Genomic DNA, 21,439 nt, shown 5'->3' on the forward strand with positions numbered 1-21,439 from the left:
TGCAATAGACATAGATATTGACATTTTGCCTTAAGTTCTGACTATTCATTGACTTGAGGTATGGATTCTATTGCATACCTTTCGAAATAACTAATTCCTTTTATAAGACAATGTGAATCTTAGCCCCTAGACACCTCTTAATAGCTGCCAGAGATCATTGTAATTCTGTACCGTTTCATCACACAAGGAAATAAAGTAAGGCCAGACACAGGCCTCCTCTACCTTTATCTGTGCCCCACCCCCTAATGCAGCATAGCTCAAGTACACCTTGGAAAGATTAAAAGTATAACTCTGCATTTAATGAGTACAAACCATATTCAGTGCATTGTGCTAGATAGAGTGAAAGGATGATTAGGACGTGGCACTTACCCTGGAAGGATATGTGATCAAACAGGGACAGACAATTGCAGGCGTGTGTGGTGTGCACTAATGTAGTGGTGTCCCAAGAGTTTTGGGCACGTAGAATATGTGTTTATACAAAGTAGCTGAATGAATGAAAATGTAGAGGGGTGAGGAATATTCTAGAAAGATAAGATGCTTGAGCTGATTTTTTAAAAAAAATTTACAGAGATTTTTGCTGTAGGGCACATGACACATGTGCTCACTAGAGACACAGAGAGAGACAGAGAGAGTGAGAAATCACACCCCCCACCATCCCCAGAGGGATGGCCATGCCACAATCCTTTTTGTCCATTCTTTTCTCAGGATTTTGGACATGCACATACACGTGCCCAGGGTAAATTTCAAGCCACTGGGTCCGGGACTCAAACTGTGGTCAGCCAGGTGGGAGTCCAGCGCCTTAACCACTGTGCCACAGCTGGCCTCAAGTTATAGGGTGCTTGTGCTCACTGGAGAGGCAGATAGATAGACAGAAAGTGAGAAACGACCCCCCATGGAGGGGTCACCACAGCACAGTCCCTTCTCCTCCACTTTCCTCTTGGGATTTGGGTACACATGCACACACACCCAGTGTGAATTTTAAGCCACTGGATCCAGGATTCAAACCATGGTCAAATACAGGGGAGTCCAGCAATGTAAGTAACCATTAGGCCATCTGCTGGTCCCCCAAGCTAATTCTTAAAAGTGAATAAAAGTTTCCAAGATAAACGAGATTGGAAATGGATGCATGGTAGGCAGAAGGAACTGAGAGAGTACAGATGCAAAGATCTTTGAAATTTAAGAGAAATTGCAGGTATTTTAGGACTATTAGATTATAAATGTTAGGTAGAAAGTGCTAAGAGATGAAGGTAGATAGGAAGATGGAGACTACAGTTTACAGAATGTTTCCAATATGTTTTAAAAATGTATTTTGAATTAAAGAATTTTTTAAAACTCATTTAGAAAGTTCATTAAAACAATGGATTTTCTTTCCTTTTTTTTTCTATTTATCTCTAGTTTCTGAATATTCCATTGAAATATTTTTCTCTCCAAGGACACATTTCTACTTTCCTTCACCATTTTGTACCTTATCAACCCTTATGGCTTCTATTATATATCATATCCATTTACATAAATAACATTTTACATCTCTCTCTCTCTCATTTTTACATCCTAAACCCATCTTGAATGAGGACTTTCTCATAGTACCTATGAGAAAGCTACTATGAGGCTACTGATGGAAACAACCCATTCTGCAGAGTAATCAATGTAGTTTATTTCATAAGCATGAATTTGAGTGACCTAGGCCTGGAGAGGAGCCAAAACATGCCTTTCTTTCAGGGTAACCAGCTACAGGGGTTACTTTTATTTGGTTTTGAGAGGGAGAGGCAGGATTTAGAATTTCCATTGGTCTGGCCCAAAAAGGTGAGACATGTGGACAGGGAGATTGTATACAGCTACAAGATACTGTCCGAAGGACAGAATGTTGGAGGAGTCCTGTTAACAATGAATCAGAATGGTCTATTAACGATTGTGGGCAAGACTCACCCATTACAGAGATAACTATGCCAGGGACAGGATGTGTGAAGATTTCTGTTATCAGTTGGGCCAAAATGCCCTGTTAATGTCTGGGGGCGTGACTCACCCCAAGCCCTCTGGAAGAGATTTTAGAAATAAGAAAAAGGAGTCAGACTTCGGTCCTCAGTCCCCATGTTGGCCAAAAATCATTCCTCTGAATGCATATCTAGGCCACAGAATTGATAGATTTCATGGCAATAGGAAAGTTCATTCCTAGAAGTCAGGTCCCACAGTACTAAGGAAGGCTCATTCCTAGGGGTCAGGTTTCACAGTGTTAGGGAAGCTCAGTCCTAGGAATCAAGTAAATTTATGTGGTAACCTGAGCTTTTTTAAGCATGTTCATTCCTTCGCACTTATCCTAGAACAAATCCCCTGAATTAGCATTAACAACATACCTTTCCCTGTAGAGGGAGCTCCAGGCACTTTCTCTCATTGCAGGGCTAAAGAATTTTTCTGTAGGTCAAGGACAAAAGGCAATCCTCAGAGATCTATAACTAGATCTTTAACCAAGGGATATAACTTTTAAGAGATTGAATGTAGCTTTTAAGGGAATGTGTATAAATAGAATTTCCTTGGGGGAAAAAATACATATTCTCTTTAAACTCTTTTCTGTATGAGACTATTTTGATGGTTCTCACCATTTCACATCCATGGTTTAAGAACTTAGTTGCCTAGGATTACCCCTACCCTTGAAAGTGAGGAAAGAATAGAAGAGGATTAGAAAACACACACACACACACACACACACACACACACACACACAGATGCACACACAGGTGCAGAGCAAGATACTTAGGTTTTCTTCTAAGACCAGGAAAAAGGTTTATCCTGCTACTTACTCTTATCTTCACTACATGAAGAAACCAGGTAGTGATCTTGGCATTGTTGTCTAGTTAGTTTTAAAGGTACATTTGCCTAGACAGATTTCCATTTGTTTAGTCCTTGGAACTCCCCATGCCCTCATTAATGATATCAACATTCTTCTACCAATCATTTACCAATATGACTAATAGCAAACGGGACTCATATGATGATTCTCTTTTTTTTTTTTTGAAATAATAAAAATGCACCAGAACGGTAAAGCCATTTGGTTAAGATCATAAATCGAATTGGTTTTGAACAAATATCAACGTCCAAATGATATATATTCATTTTTATTTTAGTTTTATAATTATATTATTTCACTATGAACTCTGATTTTCAGTAAGGCTCTAATTCAGTAACAATGAATCATTTGAGACAAATCAGGGTATTGAATCAATTCAACTAGAAAGCCACTTTTAAAAAATGATGGAGGGTATTTTTTGTTGCATGGAGTTATTTTGGTTTTGGTTTTGTTTTTTTTTTCTACAATAACAATAATAATAACAAGACTCTGACTTTATCAAGCAATTCAATTCAAATGAAGAATTCTCTTTGAAAGTTTAGCTGGCAGATTTCCAGGAAATTATGAATTCTGAAAAGGACCACTTCTAATTGTCCTGATGCCAGAGCTCCCATCTCTAAAACAGAGTGAAAATCTAGGTAACTACTTTTTATGAAAATTATTTTTAATACCTATATGAATTGTTGTTATGAAATAGACCTACTTTTCACTTAGAGCAAAAACTTAAACTTTACTTAATTTTCTTTTTCTTCTTCTTCTTTTTTTTTTTTTTGGTTGTTGTCATAGCCTTGTGTGTTTTCCAGAGAGACAGTGAAAGGGAAAGTGAGAAGTCACCCCCCAGGGAAGTGGCCACACCACACTCCCTTCTCCTTCATTCTCCTCTCAGAAGTTTGGGCATGCATACACATATGCCTGTCATAGTTTTCAGTCTACCAGGTCTGGAACTTGAACTATGAAGCAGGCCATGTGGGATCCAGCGTATTAACCACTATGCCACCTGCTGGTCTCTATTTTATTTTATTTTAAAATTTATTTTAAAGAATTGTTTAATTTAATTTAATTTATCATTATTATTTTAAGTTTCTATAGGACATGTGTGCTCACCAGAGAGAGACAAGGAAAGATAGGGAGAGGGAACGTAAGAAAGTAAGCTGCCAGGTCCAGGACTCAAACCACAGTCAGCCCTGTGGAAGTCAAGCACCTTTACCACCACGCCGCCTGCTGGATCCCTTATTTTAATTTAAACATACACGTTCTGGGCTTAACAATCTAACACACACAAATACACATGAAACATGCACACACACACACATACACACACACACACACACACACACACACACACACATTGTCATACAGGGCATAAACCTTACTCCTTTTCACACCACTTTAGCTTTCCGAACCTCTTTGCCCTTCTTTCTTTTGCCTGCTCCTCCTTCTCATAGTTGGATTTAAAACTGTTTAGAAATGATGACACAGAAGCTTGATGGAGGTCGGGAAGCCATTGCTGTAGAGGCATTAGGGTAGGGTTTGCAGAAAGTTGAATGTAAAAGATAGGAAGTAAAAAAGAGTGAAAAGTTATCTACAGCCAGAAGGTGGCATAACAGTAACACAACTGGACCCTCATGAGAAAGATCTTTGGTTCGAGCCCTGAGGCCTTCCTGAGTACACCAGACATGTGCACAGATGCCCATGATCTGGGTTGGCTGAGACTAGGGGTGTAGAGTGGGGGTTGGGGTTGGTTCCAGGATCCCTGTGTTTTCAAAATCTGTGACCTCTACACATCCTCCTGCATGCTTTAAATCATCTCTAGATTACTTGTAATAGAACATACGTGCTATGTAGTATGTCTCTGTATTATTTTTAGTGTTGTATCATTATCTTTTATTTTTTCTGAATATTTCTAATTTGGTGTTCATTGAATACTTGGATATGAAACGCATAGATACACAGGGCTGACTGTACACCATGACCCAGAAATTGTAATCCTTGGTATTTACCCAAGGGAAAAGGCATGCGGCTATTCACGAGTGTGTAGGACTATTTCTAACAGTTACAGTAGTAGTGGCCAAATTGGTGGGAACCTCAATATTCAGTGGTAGATTGGATAAATAAGTTGTGTATTTATACAGTGGAACACATGGCAAATCGAAAGAACAAATTTCTACTACTTACACCAACATGAGGGAATCTCAATCTTAACAAAGGGGAAAAGGAAAAAAAAAAAAAAAAAAGCGTACAGTGTTAGATTTCCCTTATGGGGAGATGGCCACACTCCAATACCTTATCCTCCATTCTCCTCCTGGGATTTTGGGCATCGCACATCCCCAGCCTGATTTTCAAGCCACCAGGTCCAGAACTTGAACTGCGGTCAGACATGTGGGAGTCCAACATTGTAACCACTACGCCACCTGCTGGTCCCAATGGCAGAAATTTTCTACAGTAAACTGGTGGAGCTTACCTGGCTACATGCAATTATAAAAAGTTTATCAAGCTTTGTGCTTAAATAAAATATCAATAACAAATACAAAAAAATACATTTCATTTTAGAACTATCCATAGAAAGCAGCTTAGTGATCACCTTTGTCCACTTGTATTTCATAGGTGAGGAAATTGAGGCTCAGGAAAATTAAGATTATGCATCCAGGTAATTTATTCATTCAGTCAAGTAATTACTGCATGCTTGCTTTTAACTGAGACTGTTTCAGAATATACGCTTTTTAAAAAAAAAAATGACATTACCTGTTTTCATGAAGCCTACCGTCTAGTTGTAGGAACAGAAGTTAAACTAATAATCTAAAAAAATAAAGATACATTTGCATATTTTGATAAATGTTGTAAAGGACTAGTACTGACCGTATTTAGCAATTATACGTGGAACTAGGACCCAGATCACTGGTTCACACATTGGTGCACTCTTGACTCCAACAACACTACTTTTTTCTGGTAAACTTTGAACAAGTTATAGATCTACATTAATTTATTTCTCCAGATTTCAAAGGGAGAAATAAATCTTCACTTGCATGTAAAACATAACTCAAACCATCGATAAATGTAAAGGGATGACTTTAAAGACCTGCCCAAAACAGTCTCAGCAAGAGGAGGGCTGATGACATTATCGCACTTGAACTTAGTCTTCTCTATGTAAAATCTCAGTTCTTCAGCTTCCTAAATTGTGTGGCCTGGAAATCGTCTTTCTACCACTGTCCCCTTAATAGAGTGGCATCTGGTGTCTGCTCTCTGGCACTTACATGGGTTCAATGATTATAAATTAGCCAACTTAGAAAACAGAACTGAGATGGATCAATCTCAACATAACCAAGATATTAGTAATATGATTAAAATATACAGCACTTCTAATTTTTTAAACAACTCACTGTCGATTACTTCAGGGATTGCTTTGAAAAACACTAGCTGCTGCTTCATATCTGGCTGGGGCAGATTGCACAGAAAAACAGGAATGATTAGTCACCTCTGTTTTCTTAGATAGGAAGCGCCATATCACCACTGTATTAAGTTTGGGTCTCCAGAAAGTAAAACCTGATATGAGATTTTTCATGAAAGTAGTTCATTTAGGAGCTCATCCTAGGAAATACCAAAGGGGGGGTAGGGAAATGAGAGAGAAGGAAAGGGTCATGAACACCTGGGACTCTAGCAGAGGGCTGCCCCAGAGAGACTGGGGGATGTACCTCTCAGTTGGCTCCCGAGTAAGGAGAGAGCTGGGAGCTCCCATCCATCATTGTTTGATGGTTTTCCTGGAACATTAGCACCCCTGGCCAGCCCCTTGTTTAGGCTGAGCACACAACCTAGAGCTAGAAAAGGCCCACAGGCAAAAAAAATAAATAAATAAAATAGTCACAGCTATTTGCAGAAAGAAGCCATCTGCCATCTGTGTTTAGGGAAATGGCAAACGCTGAGGGTATATAGACAGCAACAGCATCAACCACAGATTAGTGCAACATTTGTGCAAGAGTGTGCAAGAGCATCGATTCTTACACACAAGTGCCAGGCATGCAGGAAAGCACTGGGTAATCCATTATGCGGAAATCAGTGAAGAGATGATTGACTACACGATAGTTTTGTTTTTTTTTTTAAATGAAAAGCACTATAGGCATAAAGCTCTTTTCTTCTTATTAATTAATAATTAATAATTAATAATGACTGGCTCTTGGCCTAGACCATGGACTACCTGTGACCTAAGTCTAATATTCAAAGGAATTCTCTTTCTTAGTATGAAATCACCCTGGATCTTCACATGCAGCAAGGATCTTCCTAGTCAGCCTCAGCAGAATGGGAGACTAGTGGGGCATGCACAGAGTTGAGAGATTATTCCAGCGGTAAAGCACACAACAAAAAGATATATACAGGGTTTTTTTACAAGGGGTTCTTTGTAGAGAAATGGACTTAAGATACAAGCTTATTTTTGTGCAAAAAAAGTCTTAAAGCTATGCAGTTTTTTCATAATTCATGCTTTCCATGACCTTTATGAAAGCCCCTTCATATATTATGCATAATTTATTTTTAATGTAATGTGGAAAAAAATAAACTGAGTGGAAACTGAAGGAACTGCTAAACTTTAAACGACCCTGTATCATACGGTACTATTTTCTACTAACTTCTCCTAAAATTAAGAAAAGGAATTATGGGGCCAGATGATGGTGCAGTCATTGCACAGCTGGGCACACATGTAAAGGTCCCAGGTTCACATCCCAGGAACTCTCTGAGAAGGCCAAGTCATCTGGGCCAACTGAGACTAGGGCTGGATCTCACCATGGGGATCCTGTTGAGGAAGTCTCTCTCTTTTGCAAAAATAAATAAATAAACTTTTAAATTTTTTGTTTTGCAGGACCAGCAGTTAGCATAATGGCTATGTTGCTGAACTCCCATGTAGTCGACCGTGGTTTGAGTCCCAGACTCGGTGACTTGGACTCTCACCAGGTGTGTGTGCTTGTGTGCCCAGGATCCCAAGAGGAGAATGGAGGAGAAGGGATTGCAGCATGGCCATCTCCCCTGGGGGGTGATTTCTCGCTTTCTGTCTCTGTCTCTGTCTTTCTGGAGAGTGCACACACCCTATAACAAAAACCTCTCAAAATTTTTTTTGTTTTGTTTTGCTCTTGCTGCAGAGAGACCCAGGGAGAGGCAGAAAGAGAGAAAATGAGAAAGCACCCTACAGGGGGGATGGCCACACAGCAATCCCCTTTTCTATTCTCCTCTCAAGATTTTTGGGCATGTGTGCACACACTCCTGGCATGTTTTACAAGCAGCCAGGTCTGAGACTCAAGACATGCAGTTGGTCATGTTGGATCCAGTCTCTGTAACCACTACACTGCCTGGCTGGTCCCAATAAGCTTTGAAAAAATAAAAAAAAAAAAGGAATTATGAAATTTAATAAGAGCTTGGCATCCTTGGAGTTTATTAACTAGATATTGAACTTGAGATCATGTTCTATTTTCTTCAACAAATGAAGTCATTAGTATAATGTAATTTCCTTTGCCCACTTCTTGATTCCGCTTTAGGTTTTTGCCTTAGGGCATGTGTGCTCACTGTAGAGACATGGGCAGTGAAAGGGAAAGTGAGAAATCACCCCCCATGGGGGAGTGGCCATGCTGCGATCTCTTCTCTTCCATTCTCCTTCCAGGATCTTGGGCACATACCCACAGGTGCCCAGAGTGATTTTTAAGCCACTGTGGTCCAGGATTAGAACCACGGTTGGCTATGTGGGAATCCAATGACATAACTGCTATGCCAGCTTCTGGCCCCCACCTCCTGATTTTTTAAGTTAGGTTTTATATGTCAAGATATGACAAGTTACACATTCTTTTTAGCCATAGTGTTCCCAATGATATACCCACTTCATACTTACGGGAACACTCGCTCTTCACCTGTCCTCTTGCCACAGCCTCTCCACTCTTGAAGTCCTCCATTCATGTTTTAGTGGATGTCAGTCAAGTTCATGGTAAAGCAGTCTTTTTCACACAAGGATGTTGCATGCTCTAAGTTCTAGGGTTTTTGCTTTTGTTTATGTTTGCCTTTATTTTGGAATGATATCTTAGCTGGGAGAGATGTCCTTACTTCAGAGTTTCTTTGTAGCAGTTCCTTCGTTATGGTAAAGGGATTGAATGTCACTACGAAGTAGTCTGATTCCAGTCTGAAAATCTGCCTTTGTAAATGACTGGCTCTTGGCCTAGAAGTTTCAAGAATTCTTCTTTTATTCTAGGAGTATCATTAAATATTATGTATTCATTTTCCAAGAATGCAGTGTAGGTGTTTTGATATGAGGGGACTTCAAAATTTTTCATGGAAAAATGAGCTTTTTTTAGTGCAAAAAATTTGAAATCCATGCATCATTTTTTCATAATACATATATTCTTTGAAATTTTTGAAAATGCCTATACACATGCTCTTTTCTCCTTTTTCCTTCCCTTTTTCCATCTTTTCCTACTCCTCCCTCCCTTCTTTCTTTTCTTCTTTTCTTAAATTTTTTTCTTAATTTATTTATTTAACTTTATTTTATTTATTTGTTTATTTTAGGTTTGCTATAGGGCACATGTGCTCACCAGAGAGAAAGAGAGAGATAAAGAGAAAGAGAGGGAAAGTGAGAAAGTAAACCAACCAGATTAGCGACTCAAAACACAGTCAGCCATGTGGAAATCTAGTGCCCTAACCACCATGCCATCTGCTGGCCCCTCTCCACTTAGGTCATATTTGTCCTCTCTGAGATTCTGTGAAACTTTATCTGGAAAAAAGCAATGTGATGGGGACCAGCAGTTGATATAATGGCTACGTTGCTGGACTCCCATGTAGTCAACCGCGGTTCAACTCCCAGACCCTGTGGCTTAAACTCACACAGGTCGCTTGTGTGTGTGTGCCCAAGATCCTGAGAGGAGAATGGAGAAGAAGGGATTGTGGTGTGACCATCACCCCCAGGGGGTGATTTCTCACTTTCTGTCTCTCTGTCTCTCTCTGTCTTTCTGGTGAGTGCATGCACCCTATAGCCAAAACCTCGCCAAAAAATAAATAAATAAAAGGAGAATATGATGTTCTCTGGCTACATCTTATTGATAAATTGTGGCAAGGATAAATGAGGTCATGTGTGCTAATCTATTTCACAATTTTTTCACATTCAAGAAAGATATTATTGTCACTTCCACTTTCTCTTCATGTAATTTGAAGAATTTTCTCAAGTATATATATAGCCAAGCTACAAAGAACCAAAGTAACTCCATATTAAATCCAAAACCAAAGGTTCAAATACTGTCACCGGCCTTTAGCTTCTTTTTTGCTTTGTTTTTCTTTGCCACAATAGGTCTTGTTTAGTACTTAGCTTGCAAGAACTGATCCTAGTTTTATTGAAACCCAAAAGCAGATGTATTAGAGGAAGAAAAGAACTTCTGCCCTGATAACCCGGTTTAGCTGACTTAGCTGCAGCTGAAAATAACCCTGACATCAGGTCTCCTCCAGGGAATCAGTGAAGGAGAAGATGAACAGCTGTCATGCGAAAGCGGTCACAGCCCCACTCCTCTCCGCTTCTTTAAAATTCCTCCTTGTCAGACCGGGACTGTGGAGACGGCCTTTTGACATTAGTCCACCACCTTCCCAGCATGCTGGCTCCCTGACTAAAGCTGCCTTTCCTTTCCACCAACACTTGTGAGCCACAAGCAGGTCAACAGGCTTCAGTGCTGGGTTCCCTCCAGTTCCCTTGCCTGTTTACCTTGGTTTGGATATTATAGTTGCTAAACTTGTTATCAGCTTTGCAGAAAGTTCAGTCTCTGCTGTGTTTGACTAAAACCATTATTACAGTGGATAAAATACCTGTTTATTTGTAGAAACCTTAAGACAATTTTGAAAATGACCAATTGCTCCTCCCCACACGATGATTTATAAATAATTGATTCATTCTTTTATAACCTGAAGTCCCATTAAAGGGGAAGACTAGGGACCAGCATTTAGCGTAATGGCTATGTCACTGGACTCCCATTTAGTTGACTGCAGTTTGAGACCTGGACCCTGTGGCTTAAACTCACGCCGGGCACGTGTGCGTGCATGCCCAAGATCCAGAGAGGAGAATGGAAGAAAAAGGATTGTGGCGTGGCCATCCTCCCTGGGGGGTGATTTCTCGCTTTCTGTCTCTCTGTCTCCCTCTGTCTCTCTGGCGAGCACACACACCCTATAGCAAAAACCTCTTAAAAAAAGCGGGGGGTGGGGGAGACTAAGCGGCTCAAAAAAGAAAGAAAAAGGACAAAAAAGAAAAAGGAAGGAAGGAAGGAAGGAAGGAAGGAAGGAAAGAAGCACGGGGACCCGTTAGTTGTTTTGTATCTATTTACAATCCTGTTTTCACTGGGCAGATGATTACCAAAAAAGAACGATAACACAAAATAATTCTTTAGTTTTACCCTAGAGACGGGCAAAGCAAAGATGAACAGCTGAGCACACAGAGCTGAGCAGCCCATGAATGTTTTACTTTGTCATAATTAGGAAGATAAAGGACATTAAATAAATGTTCCTGCTAATTTCTAAAACTAGAAGCAGTGTGCTGGTTTATGATAATAACCTAATGGAAACCTGCTTTAATCTTATGCCAAATGACATTCTGTAAGCACCTTGTAAAACCCAAGAACTTCGTACTAAGAGAGATGTAAGGAAAAATTTAACAGATGTGTTTATTTTTGTGACTGAGGGTTTTTTTGTTTTGTTTTGTTTTTAAGATCAGTTTACTTCATTTTATTTATTCATTCGCTTATTATTATTTGTTTTTAATTTGACCAGAGAGAGAAACACAGGGTGGGAGGAGTGAGAAAGCAAGCCATCAGGCCCGGGACTCAAACTGTGGTCGGTCATATGGGAGTATCCAGTGTCTTAACCACCACGCCACCTGCTTGTCCCATGATTGAGTTTTCTTAGGATTCTGCTCAAGTGGCACTTGCCCATTGAGAGCAGTGTGTGCTTAACTTCCTTTTATCTTTCCAAGACTTTATCAATCTCTCTCTTCCTTGTTGTACATTTGTTATTTTAGAAAGATCATGATGTCACTTGACCTTCCAGATCCACTTACCTTTTCTTCCTGAGGTCAAAGGTCCACTTCTTATCCCATGTTCTTTCCCATTCAAACCTCAGAAAACACCATCCCATGACTCTTCTCAGACAGTCCCAATGAAGAGCCCATTAAAGAAGGATTTTCCCTATTGTGACCGCTAGTTTCAGAAACAGCCTTGGAAAGCCTCATGGTGCCAATTAAAGGTAAGATCCACAAGAAAATAAGCAAAACTACAGGGCACAGAACACTTGCTAAAAATGAACATATTTAAAAGCTGAATATATTTTATTTATAAATAACATTTAGGTACAGAGGTCAATAAGATGTCCCAAAGATCCCCGGTTTATTAGCACAGACACACTAGACAGAAAAGATCGCATGTTTATATGTTTCTGTCGTATGATAGCAAAAATCAAGGCTTCTTATACTCAGACATATTTATAGACATAATGCCAGAGGACTAGCAAACTATAAGCATTGGATTTCTTTTTTTTTTTTCTGTTTTCTTTTCTTGTGAGCACTCCTGAATAACTTCCCTGAACACCTTCATTCTCACTTTCTATACTGTGTAAAATTATATCACATCAGTTCTATGACTTTAGATCAATGTAAACTCTCTTCAATTGTCCTGAGTTCTGCTTTAAAAAAAAAAAGTATGAATAAACAACATTTAAATTTTAATTCCCTTTGCTTTCTTTCCCACCATTCTCTTCATGAATAATTTATTCCACCTGAGTACTGTAGGCCCTAGCCTAAGAGAGCTGATAAGAGATTGTTTTCATTCATCCCCTTTTACCCATAATATCCATTCTGGAAAGTGTGACAGATTGGAATTTTAGAAGTGTATCCTAGTATCAGTTACACTTAAATGCTACCCCTTTTGCCTTAAAAAAATGTTAAATGTAGACATTGGTACTCTGAAGCCAAAATGTTTCTAACCAAGTCAGATTCTATTGTTCCCATAACACTAATTCAGCAACTGTTCAAAACCCAGGAAACCACACTGTAAGGACCCCAGAAAGAGGTACATTGTGCACACAGGCAGGGAGCAAGAAGTCACCCCTTTGCACTAATGATGGCTTTATTCACCCACAGAACACACGTATCTCTGTAACTACATTCACAACACTGTCCCCTGCTGCTCCCACTGTGTTTTGATATCTTAGTTTTTAAAATTGCTTTCTTCCATTTTAAGTGTTATTCATTCCTGACTTATGTGATTTTAATAATTGTTTAAGAGAGATTTTTGCTACAGGGTGCATGTGCTCCCCAGAGAGACAGAGAGAGATAGAAAGTGAGAAATCACTCCCCAGGAGGGATGGCCATGCCACAATCCCATCTCTATTCTCCTCTCAGGATTTTGGGCATGCATGCTCATGCACCCGAAGTGAGTTTTAGGTCACTGGGTCTGGGACTTGAACCATGGTCAACTATGTAGGAGTTCAGTGACGTAACCACTATGCCATCTGCTGGTCCTATGATTTTAATCATCTTTTTTTAAAAAAAATCTAACTTGTGAATGAGGAAAGTTCCTATAAGTAAGGTAAAGGTACTAGTGTAAATCCGCAGTCCAATGATGACACATGTCTAAGGTCCCAAAGTTCCTTCCAAGGATGCTGCACCCTAAAATCAGAGCTAAGTGTACATATCCGCGGGAGGGACAGCTGTTTACTGCATCTACAATTCTAGTTGTTCTTCATGGGGCTGCTAAAACACTGAGTCACTGTCAATGCATGCTTATAGACTCCCTTGTCTTACTGTACCTTTGAGATGGAAATACAAATCCATACTATCCCCAAAGGATTTCTACATAGAGCATAAACAACAACTACCAAAATATGTAAAGAATCAAGGCTAAAAGACTAAGTCCTTGAAAAGCCTAAGCTCCTCCTTTTTCAGAAGTAATATGTCTTGCAAAGACCCAGGGACTCGGTCTTCAGATGTAATGTTCCTTTGCTGAATTTGATCTTGGCCTGAATCTACATCGTAAAAGCCTTCTGTTTCCTATTTGAAAGTGACTAAAACCATTCCCACACCTTTCTAGTAAGTCTTTTCAAAACCGTATAAAGAACACAGTACTGTACTCAGTATTTCAGCAACAACAAAACAAAAAACCAAAACCAAAAAGGCTGCTGATTAAATTCACAGGAAGAATGCATAAAAGGCGGAAGTAAATAAACAAGACCTAGAATTCTTTGTTTTGTTTTTGTTTTCTTAAAGAACTTTCAAAATAAACTGTGCTGCAAAACTACTTTTGCAATTAGTGTCATGGCCCCACTCATGTTTCAGAGGCACTGCATAAATATAAACAGAATTGTCTAATGCACTTTTTCAAAACAGCTCTTCTCAGCCCAGGCCTAGTGCAAATCGTTCTACTGCTAGGTGTCAATGACACTTTGGTTTGCTTTATTGGTAACATTTTGGTGGCACATCCTATGCTAAGAGGAGGACTGGAAACCAAGCATGTGACAAGAGCCAAGTCCGCAGTGTTACTTCTTCTCATGCTTCTTGGTTAACTCCCCCACGCCCAGCTGGAGGCTGCCCCGGCCGTCGCGGGTTCTTTCTTCTCTCTGTTGGCTCTCCTGGGAGACTTGCCGCACAGCTTGCAAGATGGCATTGTGCACAATCTGTCTGCTGGCATTCTGCAGCTTCACCTCTTCAGGCTCATTTCCAGGTTTATCGCCTAGCCAAAAGCATGGGAGGAAGGTGGAAAGAAGAGAAGTTAAGTTGGGAGACTGTGGCAGGGGAGGGTAGGAGAAAGGCAGGAGGGAGGTGAGACTGTACAGGTGTGTCCAGGTAACTGTGAGGAGCCGGCACGGCACACATGACTATCTCCCTTCTTCCTCTTCTCCAACAGTCTCCACCAAACATGCCCCAGGAAGGTGCCCAACGTGATGTTCCCACCATCCCAGAATCCTCAGCAGATAGAGGTGGTTGTGACAGTCCCGGTTAATTGGGACCTTTGGGAAGGTGCTTGAAAAGGGACTGACCCTTGTCACTGTGGCTCTTTGCACTTTCTCTTCTTCACGTGTGGAATGCAGACATGCCTTGAGATGCTGCAGTCATCTATCGAGAGAAAAGAGCCAGCACAGGAGAAAGAAAAAGCCCTGCTTTTAAGGTAATGCTGAGAACTGCACCAGCCCCGGGCCATGCACTTCTGGACCTTTTCCTATGTGATGAAAATTTTCCTTTTCAATAAAAACATTACCTTTGGGACCAGCAGTTAGTGTAATGACTATGTCGCTGGACTCCCATGTAGTCAACCACGGTTCGAGTCCTGGACCCGGTGGCTTGAACTCACACCAGGCGCGTGTACGTGTGTGCTCAAGATCCTGAGAGGAGAATGGAGGAGAAGGGATTCTGGTGTGGCCATCCCCCATGGGGGTGATTTCTCGCTTTCTGTCTCTCTGTCTGTCTTTGTCTTTCTGGAGAGTGCATGCGCCCTATAGCAAAAACCTCTCAAAAAAAATAAATAAAAATAAAAATAAAAACATTACCTTCATGAGAAAGGGAGAAAATGGAGAGAGAGGAAGAGACAGAGACAAAGATAGGTATTGGGGAGAATATTGCAGTGTCACAGTCCCCGTGCCCCAGCCTTCTAATATTTCAAGAGGATAAATGCATAAAACCATGCCCAGCACATTCAGCTTGGCCCCAGAACTAAGCCTAGGCCTGCCATGTGACTTCCAGACTCTCAAGTGATGGCATTACCTGTGTCCCACTACAGCTGGGGCCCCTTTTCTTTTAATATACCACTCATCATATTCTGTGTTACCTGCAGCCAAGCACATGCCTAGCACATATCCTCATGGGGCTGAAGAAGAATGGATGACCACTGAATCCAGCTCAAACTCAGCTCTGCTCACATAAAGGCATCCCAAGGAGCTATTCTTCAAACACTGCCCTCTGTGACCTAAAACAAGGATTGCCAACTTTTCTATAAAGGACCAGGTACTAGATGTTCTAGGTTTGTGAGCCCTATAATCTCTACTCAACTCTTGGCAGTTTGAAATCAACTATAGGTGAATGAACGGATATGGTTTTATTTCAATAAAACTTTATTTACAAAATACAGGCGTAGGCAGATTTGACCCATGGGCTATAGTTTGCCAGATCCAGCATGGCAGGACAAGCCAGTCCGTCCAGCAAAGATTCTTCTCCTTTGACTTCAGCTGAACACAAAACCTTAAGGTCATTTAGGCAGCTATGTAAGTAGGAATAACTACGTTCTGACCAAGAGTGGACGTGGCAGATCCTGTAGTGAAAATTCCAGAAATACTCTCTAAAAGAAGATTGTCAGGGGCCAGCAGATGATGAGGAGGTTAAGGCATTCTATTTTCCCATGGTTGACCGAAGTTCAAGGCTCAGACCCAGCAACTTGAAAAACACACCTGGCACGTGTGTGGGTGGGTGTGCGTGTGTCCAAAATCCCGAGAGGAGAATGGATGAGAAAGATTGCAGTGTGGCCATCTCTCTGGGGCAGGGGAGATTTTTCACTTTTCCTCTCAGTCTCTCCTGTGAAAAAACTATCAGATAAAGGCCTCTTGTGCTCTGCCCATCTTACGACCTACAATTCTGACCTGATGGTTGTTATTACTAGGGCATTCACTTGCCATGAGGGAACCTTTAAATAGAAATCCTTTTCAAGGATTCTGGAAGAAAAAGTTAGAAAGAATGTGGGCTGTCAATGACCAAAAAGTCACCGAATCAGCTCTCAGCTGCCCACCTCCAGGCCCTCTTTCATGTTAGAAAAAATAAATAATATATATTATTTAAGGCGATTGCTATTTTAAATTTCCTTTTATTACACAGCAGACTTAATAATATATTTATATATGGTAGAATGATTATGAATCTAATATTTGACTAAAGTATAATCTTGAAATTTTAAATTCTACCTGCTTTTATTTATAGAGATAACGGAAATGACATCATTCTTATTCAAAATCATCTTTTCAGGTGTTTCCGCTTTCAAATATGCTATCATGAAAATGTATTTAAAATGGGGTGGGGGGGGCTTCACCAGAGTGATTCATTAACAACAGAATTTGTATACCCGTGAGAAAAACATCATATACGAGACTATTGAGTCATTCTGGAGATGGTTTTTGTCCCTTTAGACATATAACTGTCATTTATTTTGAATTGTTGTCCATCCCCTGAGGGATTTTCAATTGAACAATCAAGGCAGGATGAACCTATTCAAAACAAAGAACAATACAAAAAAAAAGATGCTTTTTAAGCAAGATAACATGAGCAAGAGTCACCAAACTGAGCAAAGAAGGACTCCAGAGCTATAATGTGTAACAGATTGAAACATCAAATGTTCAAGAAGAATATTTTGAAGAGTCTCTGTAGAATAAGAGTGAACAGTACTGACTAGGAAGATAAAGAGACACTAGACCGCAGCTATGAAGAAACTGTTTTTTCTCAGTCACTTCAGAGCTGATCTCAAGTCCTTTCCACCCCTTACAGTCCTGCAACCTTGCAAGACACCTCGTCTCTCTAAGGTCATTTGCACATCTGTAAAGTGAGCAAGTGGCTCCTATTTAGGATGACTGCTAGCGAAACAGGTGGCATGACACCTATCAGCCCCCAGTGTGATTCCTGACATGCAGTGAGTACCGAGTACATACCCATTTGTGCCTTAGTGATAGACTAAGCTGTGTGACAGAGAAACTCACAAACAGGACAGTCACACAGACAGAGATGTGGGTTACTGCCTTGTACAGTCTGGAATAACTCCAGTGTTTAGGTGACTTTGTTCCATGAGTCCTCTGAGCACTGTGTTTCTTCCATCATATCATACTGCCATTTTCTTGTGCGCTCACCAGAAAGAGAGACAGGAAGTGAGAAATCACACGCCCCCACCCACCCCCCGAGAATAATGACCACACCGCAATCCTTTCTCCTCCATTCTCCTCTTGGGATTTTGGGCATGAATGCACACGCACCTGGACTGAGTTTCAAGCTTCCAGGTCCAGGACTCGAACCACAGTGGACCGTGTGGGAGTCCAATGACATAACCATTACACCTTGCTCTGCCATTTTCTACACTATTTCCCTCATTTGCATAAATGTAGCTGGTGAGCCATTAACCCCTCTGGCGCCAGAAGATAGCAAAGGACACAATGGAGGGGCATGCAATCTCTTTGTATTTGTGTGTGTGTGTGTGTGTGTGTGTGTGTGTGGAGGAGAGGTATTTTTGACAGGATCTCTCTGTCACACTGCTCCTGCCTCAGCCTCCTGGTTAGCTGGGACCACAGGTGTACACCGCCATGCCTGGCTTGTTTAGGTTGGTCCAGAAACCCAGCCCAGGCCCCCTGTATGGTTTCACACATTTCACAGGGCTTCCTCGTGTTCACAGATAGGCCAGCAGTTTTCTTTTAAAGAATTACCATAGAAGTTGCAATCATTCCATTGGAGGACACAGTCATGTGGCTACTAGGAGTCTAAAAAATATAGTTGTAAGCTTGGCAGCCACATGCTCTATAAAAGTTCAGGGAGAGTCTAATGCTAACATGAAGAAGCAATTAAGGACTTTTTGGAATTACTTCTGTGCAGGGGACATGGCTATGTTGAAAAGGGAGAGTATACACTTGCAGCAGGTCAAATCTGATACTCAGGGAGCTATCTACTGCCGTAGTACAGTTTAAGTGTGTGGATAAGCAAAAGACGACAATTTAAAAAGTCCATTATTGACCCTGGAAAGAATATCTTGGGACCAGCAGATGGTGTAATGGTATGTTGCAGAACTCTCACTTAGTTAACTGTGGTTTGAATCCCGGACCTGGCAGCTTCAAAATCATGCCAGGCATGTTTGTGAGCATGTGTTCATGCCCGGAATTCCAAGAGGAGAATAGAGGAGAAAGGATTGCCGCATGACCATCCCCCCGGGAGGTGATTTCTCTCTTTTTCTCTCACTGTCTCTCCTGGACCTCTCCAGCAAGCACACATGCCCTATAACAAAAATCTTTCTAAAAAAAAAAAAAATTAAAAAAGAGAGAGCACCTTAGACACAATTGATGTGCATTAACTCTAAAATGTTCCCATCATGAAATTGTTTTTCTGTATTTGGATAGAGGAAGAAAGAATTTAGGGATAAAAGTAAACTGATTCTTTACCATAGAGAGAGCGACCAGCAGATGGCAAAATGGTTGTGTCACTGGACTCCCACATAGTCAACCTTGATTTGAGCCCTGGACCTGGGGGCTTAAAACTTATGCCGGGTGCGTGTGTATGCATGCCCAAAATCCCAAGAGGAGAATGGAAGAGAAGGGATTGCAGCATGGTCATTTACCACTGGGGAGTGATTTCTCCCTTTCTGTCTCTCTGTCTTTCCAGAGAGTACACGTGCCCTATTACAAAAATCTCTCTCTAGAAAAAAAAAAAAAAAAGAGAGAGAGAAACTCCATTTTTAAATTTAACCATGACCTAATTTTGCACTAAATTGTCATATCCTTTTCTACCCATCATGAAAATAAATTGATTAAAAAGTCAAAAGCAGTATGGGTTAGGCTGAGTCTAGAGGATCGGGGTGTGACTACCGAGGTTGATTTAGTGCTCACTGTGAGTTTAATCCTCACTGCCCATTACGACTTTGTCCTGGGTCATGAATATCTACATGCAGTGGAGAATATGAACAAAGACAGTGGTGAGTGGCTGAGCTGAGAAAAAGAGAAGTCACAATGACAGGAAGAGCCACACAGAGCATTTAACAGACAGCAAAACAGAAAGTTATACAAACCACAGGTACATATTCATGTGTCGTGTTCTTGGTGTCAAGCCACAATACGCTCTGCTGTTAACCCAGGCTATGGTGGAGGAAGGGGACGTGACTGTGGGGATGTAAGTATCATAGCCGGATATCATGGAACTATTTAGCAGAGCCTCACAGTGCAATTCAAAGATTGGAGGGCTCACTATCACCCCAGCTTCTGCACTGCCTAGATGATCTCTGGCCTTAAGAGGGCCTCAACCCTCCGTCTGCACTGCCAGCTAATAACCTCTCTCGGTGTCTCCCTGAGTTCATGAATGTACCTTCTCTGTTTCTACATATGCATGACTCGGAGTGTTTCATGATTTTACTACCTTCTCTCAGGCTATTCCAACTAGGGTTCTGCTTGCAACTGAGTGACCCTTGCCAGACCCTCAGTTGAAACTCCCAAGAGATAACCCAGCATGACTTGATATGAAGCTATGATCCCTATGAAGCAGGACTGCTAAGTTGGACCACTTCTTAGGCTAGCCATTGACTGAATAACTGTGGCTTATTCTGGCCCCATCAGCTGTGGCCAGAGAGGTCGAATCAAGAGGTGAGAACACAGCTACTCAGAAGGAAGGAACTACCCAGACCTTTGCCTTGCAAAGTGCCCTGGGCATAGCAGGTATACAGGTATCTGTCTTTATCCAGTATAATACCGACCAATGCTTCTGTGGCACTTGCAAGGACAGGGTATTTGAGAGAGTCCTGGTGGAGACTCAAAATGTAAGTGCAGTGTGAGAAAGTGCACTACAACTCAACAGAAGGCAGAGCCGGCCTCAAGAATTCTTAGAGTCTGTACATTGACTTGTTTGCATTTAATTTATTCCAATGTAATGAATCACCTACATGTTGTAAGTGGCCTACTGCCTTGTTTAAATGATGCAAATGTCCTCTAGCCTAATTAGCATTTACAACATCATTTTCGTATTTCACAAAAGATGATGAATCGATTTAATTAGGTTTAAACTCTTAAACGCCCAATATAAATACGCTAAATTCAAGAATGTGATGTAATTAAATTTATCTTCAGTGTCTTACCAGTCTCCCCCTCCCCCAGGGATTTATATGGTACCAATTCCTGGTAATCACCCTGCCAACCCTCTGAGGATCCAGCCTTTCACAGAGCCCGGCTGCTCCCTACTATGATCCTCTCTGAAGGGAGCTCACACCTCCTATTCCACACTCCATTCTCATCTGTTCCAGTGAAAGGTGACTAAGGAATTCATTTGCAATATGGTTGATAATTGGGCTTAATTCCTTTATTTAGCCATCGAAAATGTCCTTCTGGGACCAGCAGGTGGCATGGTGGTTAAGGTGCTGGACTCCCATGTGGCCAATTACAGTTTGAGTCCTGGACCCAGCGGCTTGAAACTCACTCCAGACTTGTATGTGTGCATACTCAAAATCCCAACAGGAGAATGGAGAAGAAGGGATCGTGGCATGGCTATTTTCCTGGGTGAATGATTTCTCTCTTTCTGTCTCTCTGCCTCTCCAGCAAGTGCATGTGCCCTATAGCAAAAATCTCTCAAAAACAAAATAAAATATAATAGTGCTGCTATTGTTAGATTGTTAGAAAATCATAGGGAAATCTTCCTGATAAAAAATTTACTTCCAGAAGCCAGACAGTGGTGCAGTGGTAAAATACTCTACAAAGCTGACCCACATGGGAAGGTTCCAGGTTCACAGCCACAGACCTTCTTAATATTCCAGGCATAATACATAATCCAGTGCTGACAGGGGCTTGGGGTGGATCGAGGCATCAGTACCCCTGTTGGGAGTGGTGTCTCTATCTTTCTCT

The 21,439-nt window shown here is 41.1% G+C and overlaps 1 protein-coding gene across 2 annotated transcripts in view; it reads right to left on the bottom strand.

Moving 5' to 3' along the window:
* Positions 1-13,348: 13,348 nt before the first annotated feature.
* The window catches only part of AKAIN1 (A-kinase anchor inhibitor 1), a 57,237-nt gene continuing 49,146 nt past the window's right edge, over positions 13,349-21,439 (bottom strand). For both annotated transcript variants that reach the window (XM_006146495.2, XM_006146496.2), the window contains exon 2: positions 13,349-14,559. In XM_006146495.2, coding sequence (XP_006146557.1) covers positions 14,366-14,559 — 194 coding nt within the window. In that variant the 3' untranslated portion in view covers positions 13,349-14,365. The remainder of the gene's footprint in view (positions 14,560-21,439) is intronic.

Source organism: Tupaia chinensis, unplaced genomic scaffold, assembly GCF_000334495.1.
Source record: "Tupaia chinensis unplaced genomic scaffold, TupChi_1.0 Scaffold000180_1, whole genome shotgun sequence".
NCBI lineage: Eukaryota > Metazoa > Chordata > Mammalia > Scandentia > Tupaiidae > Tupaia > Tupaia belangeri.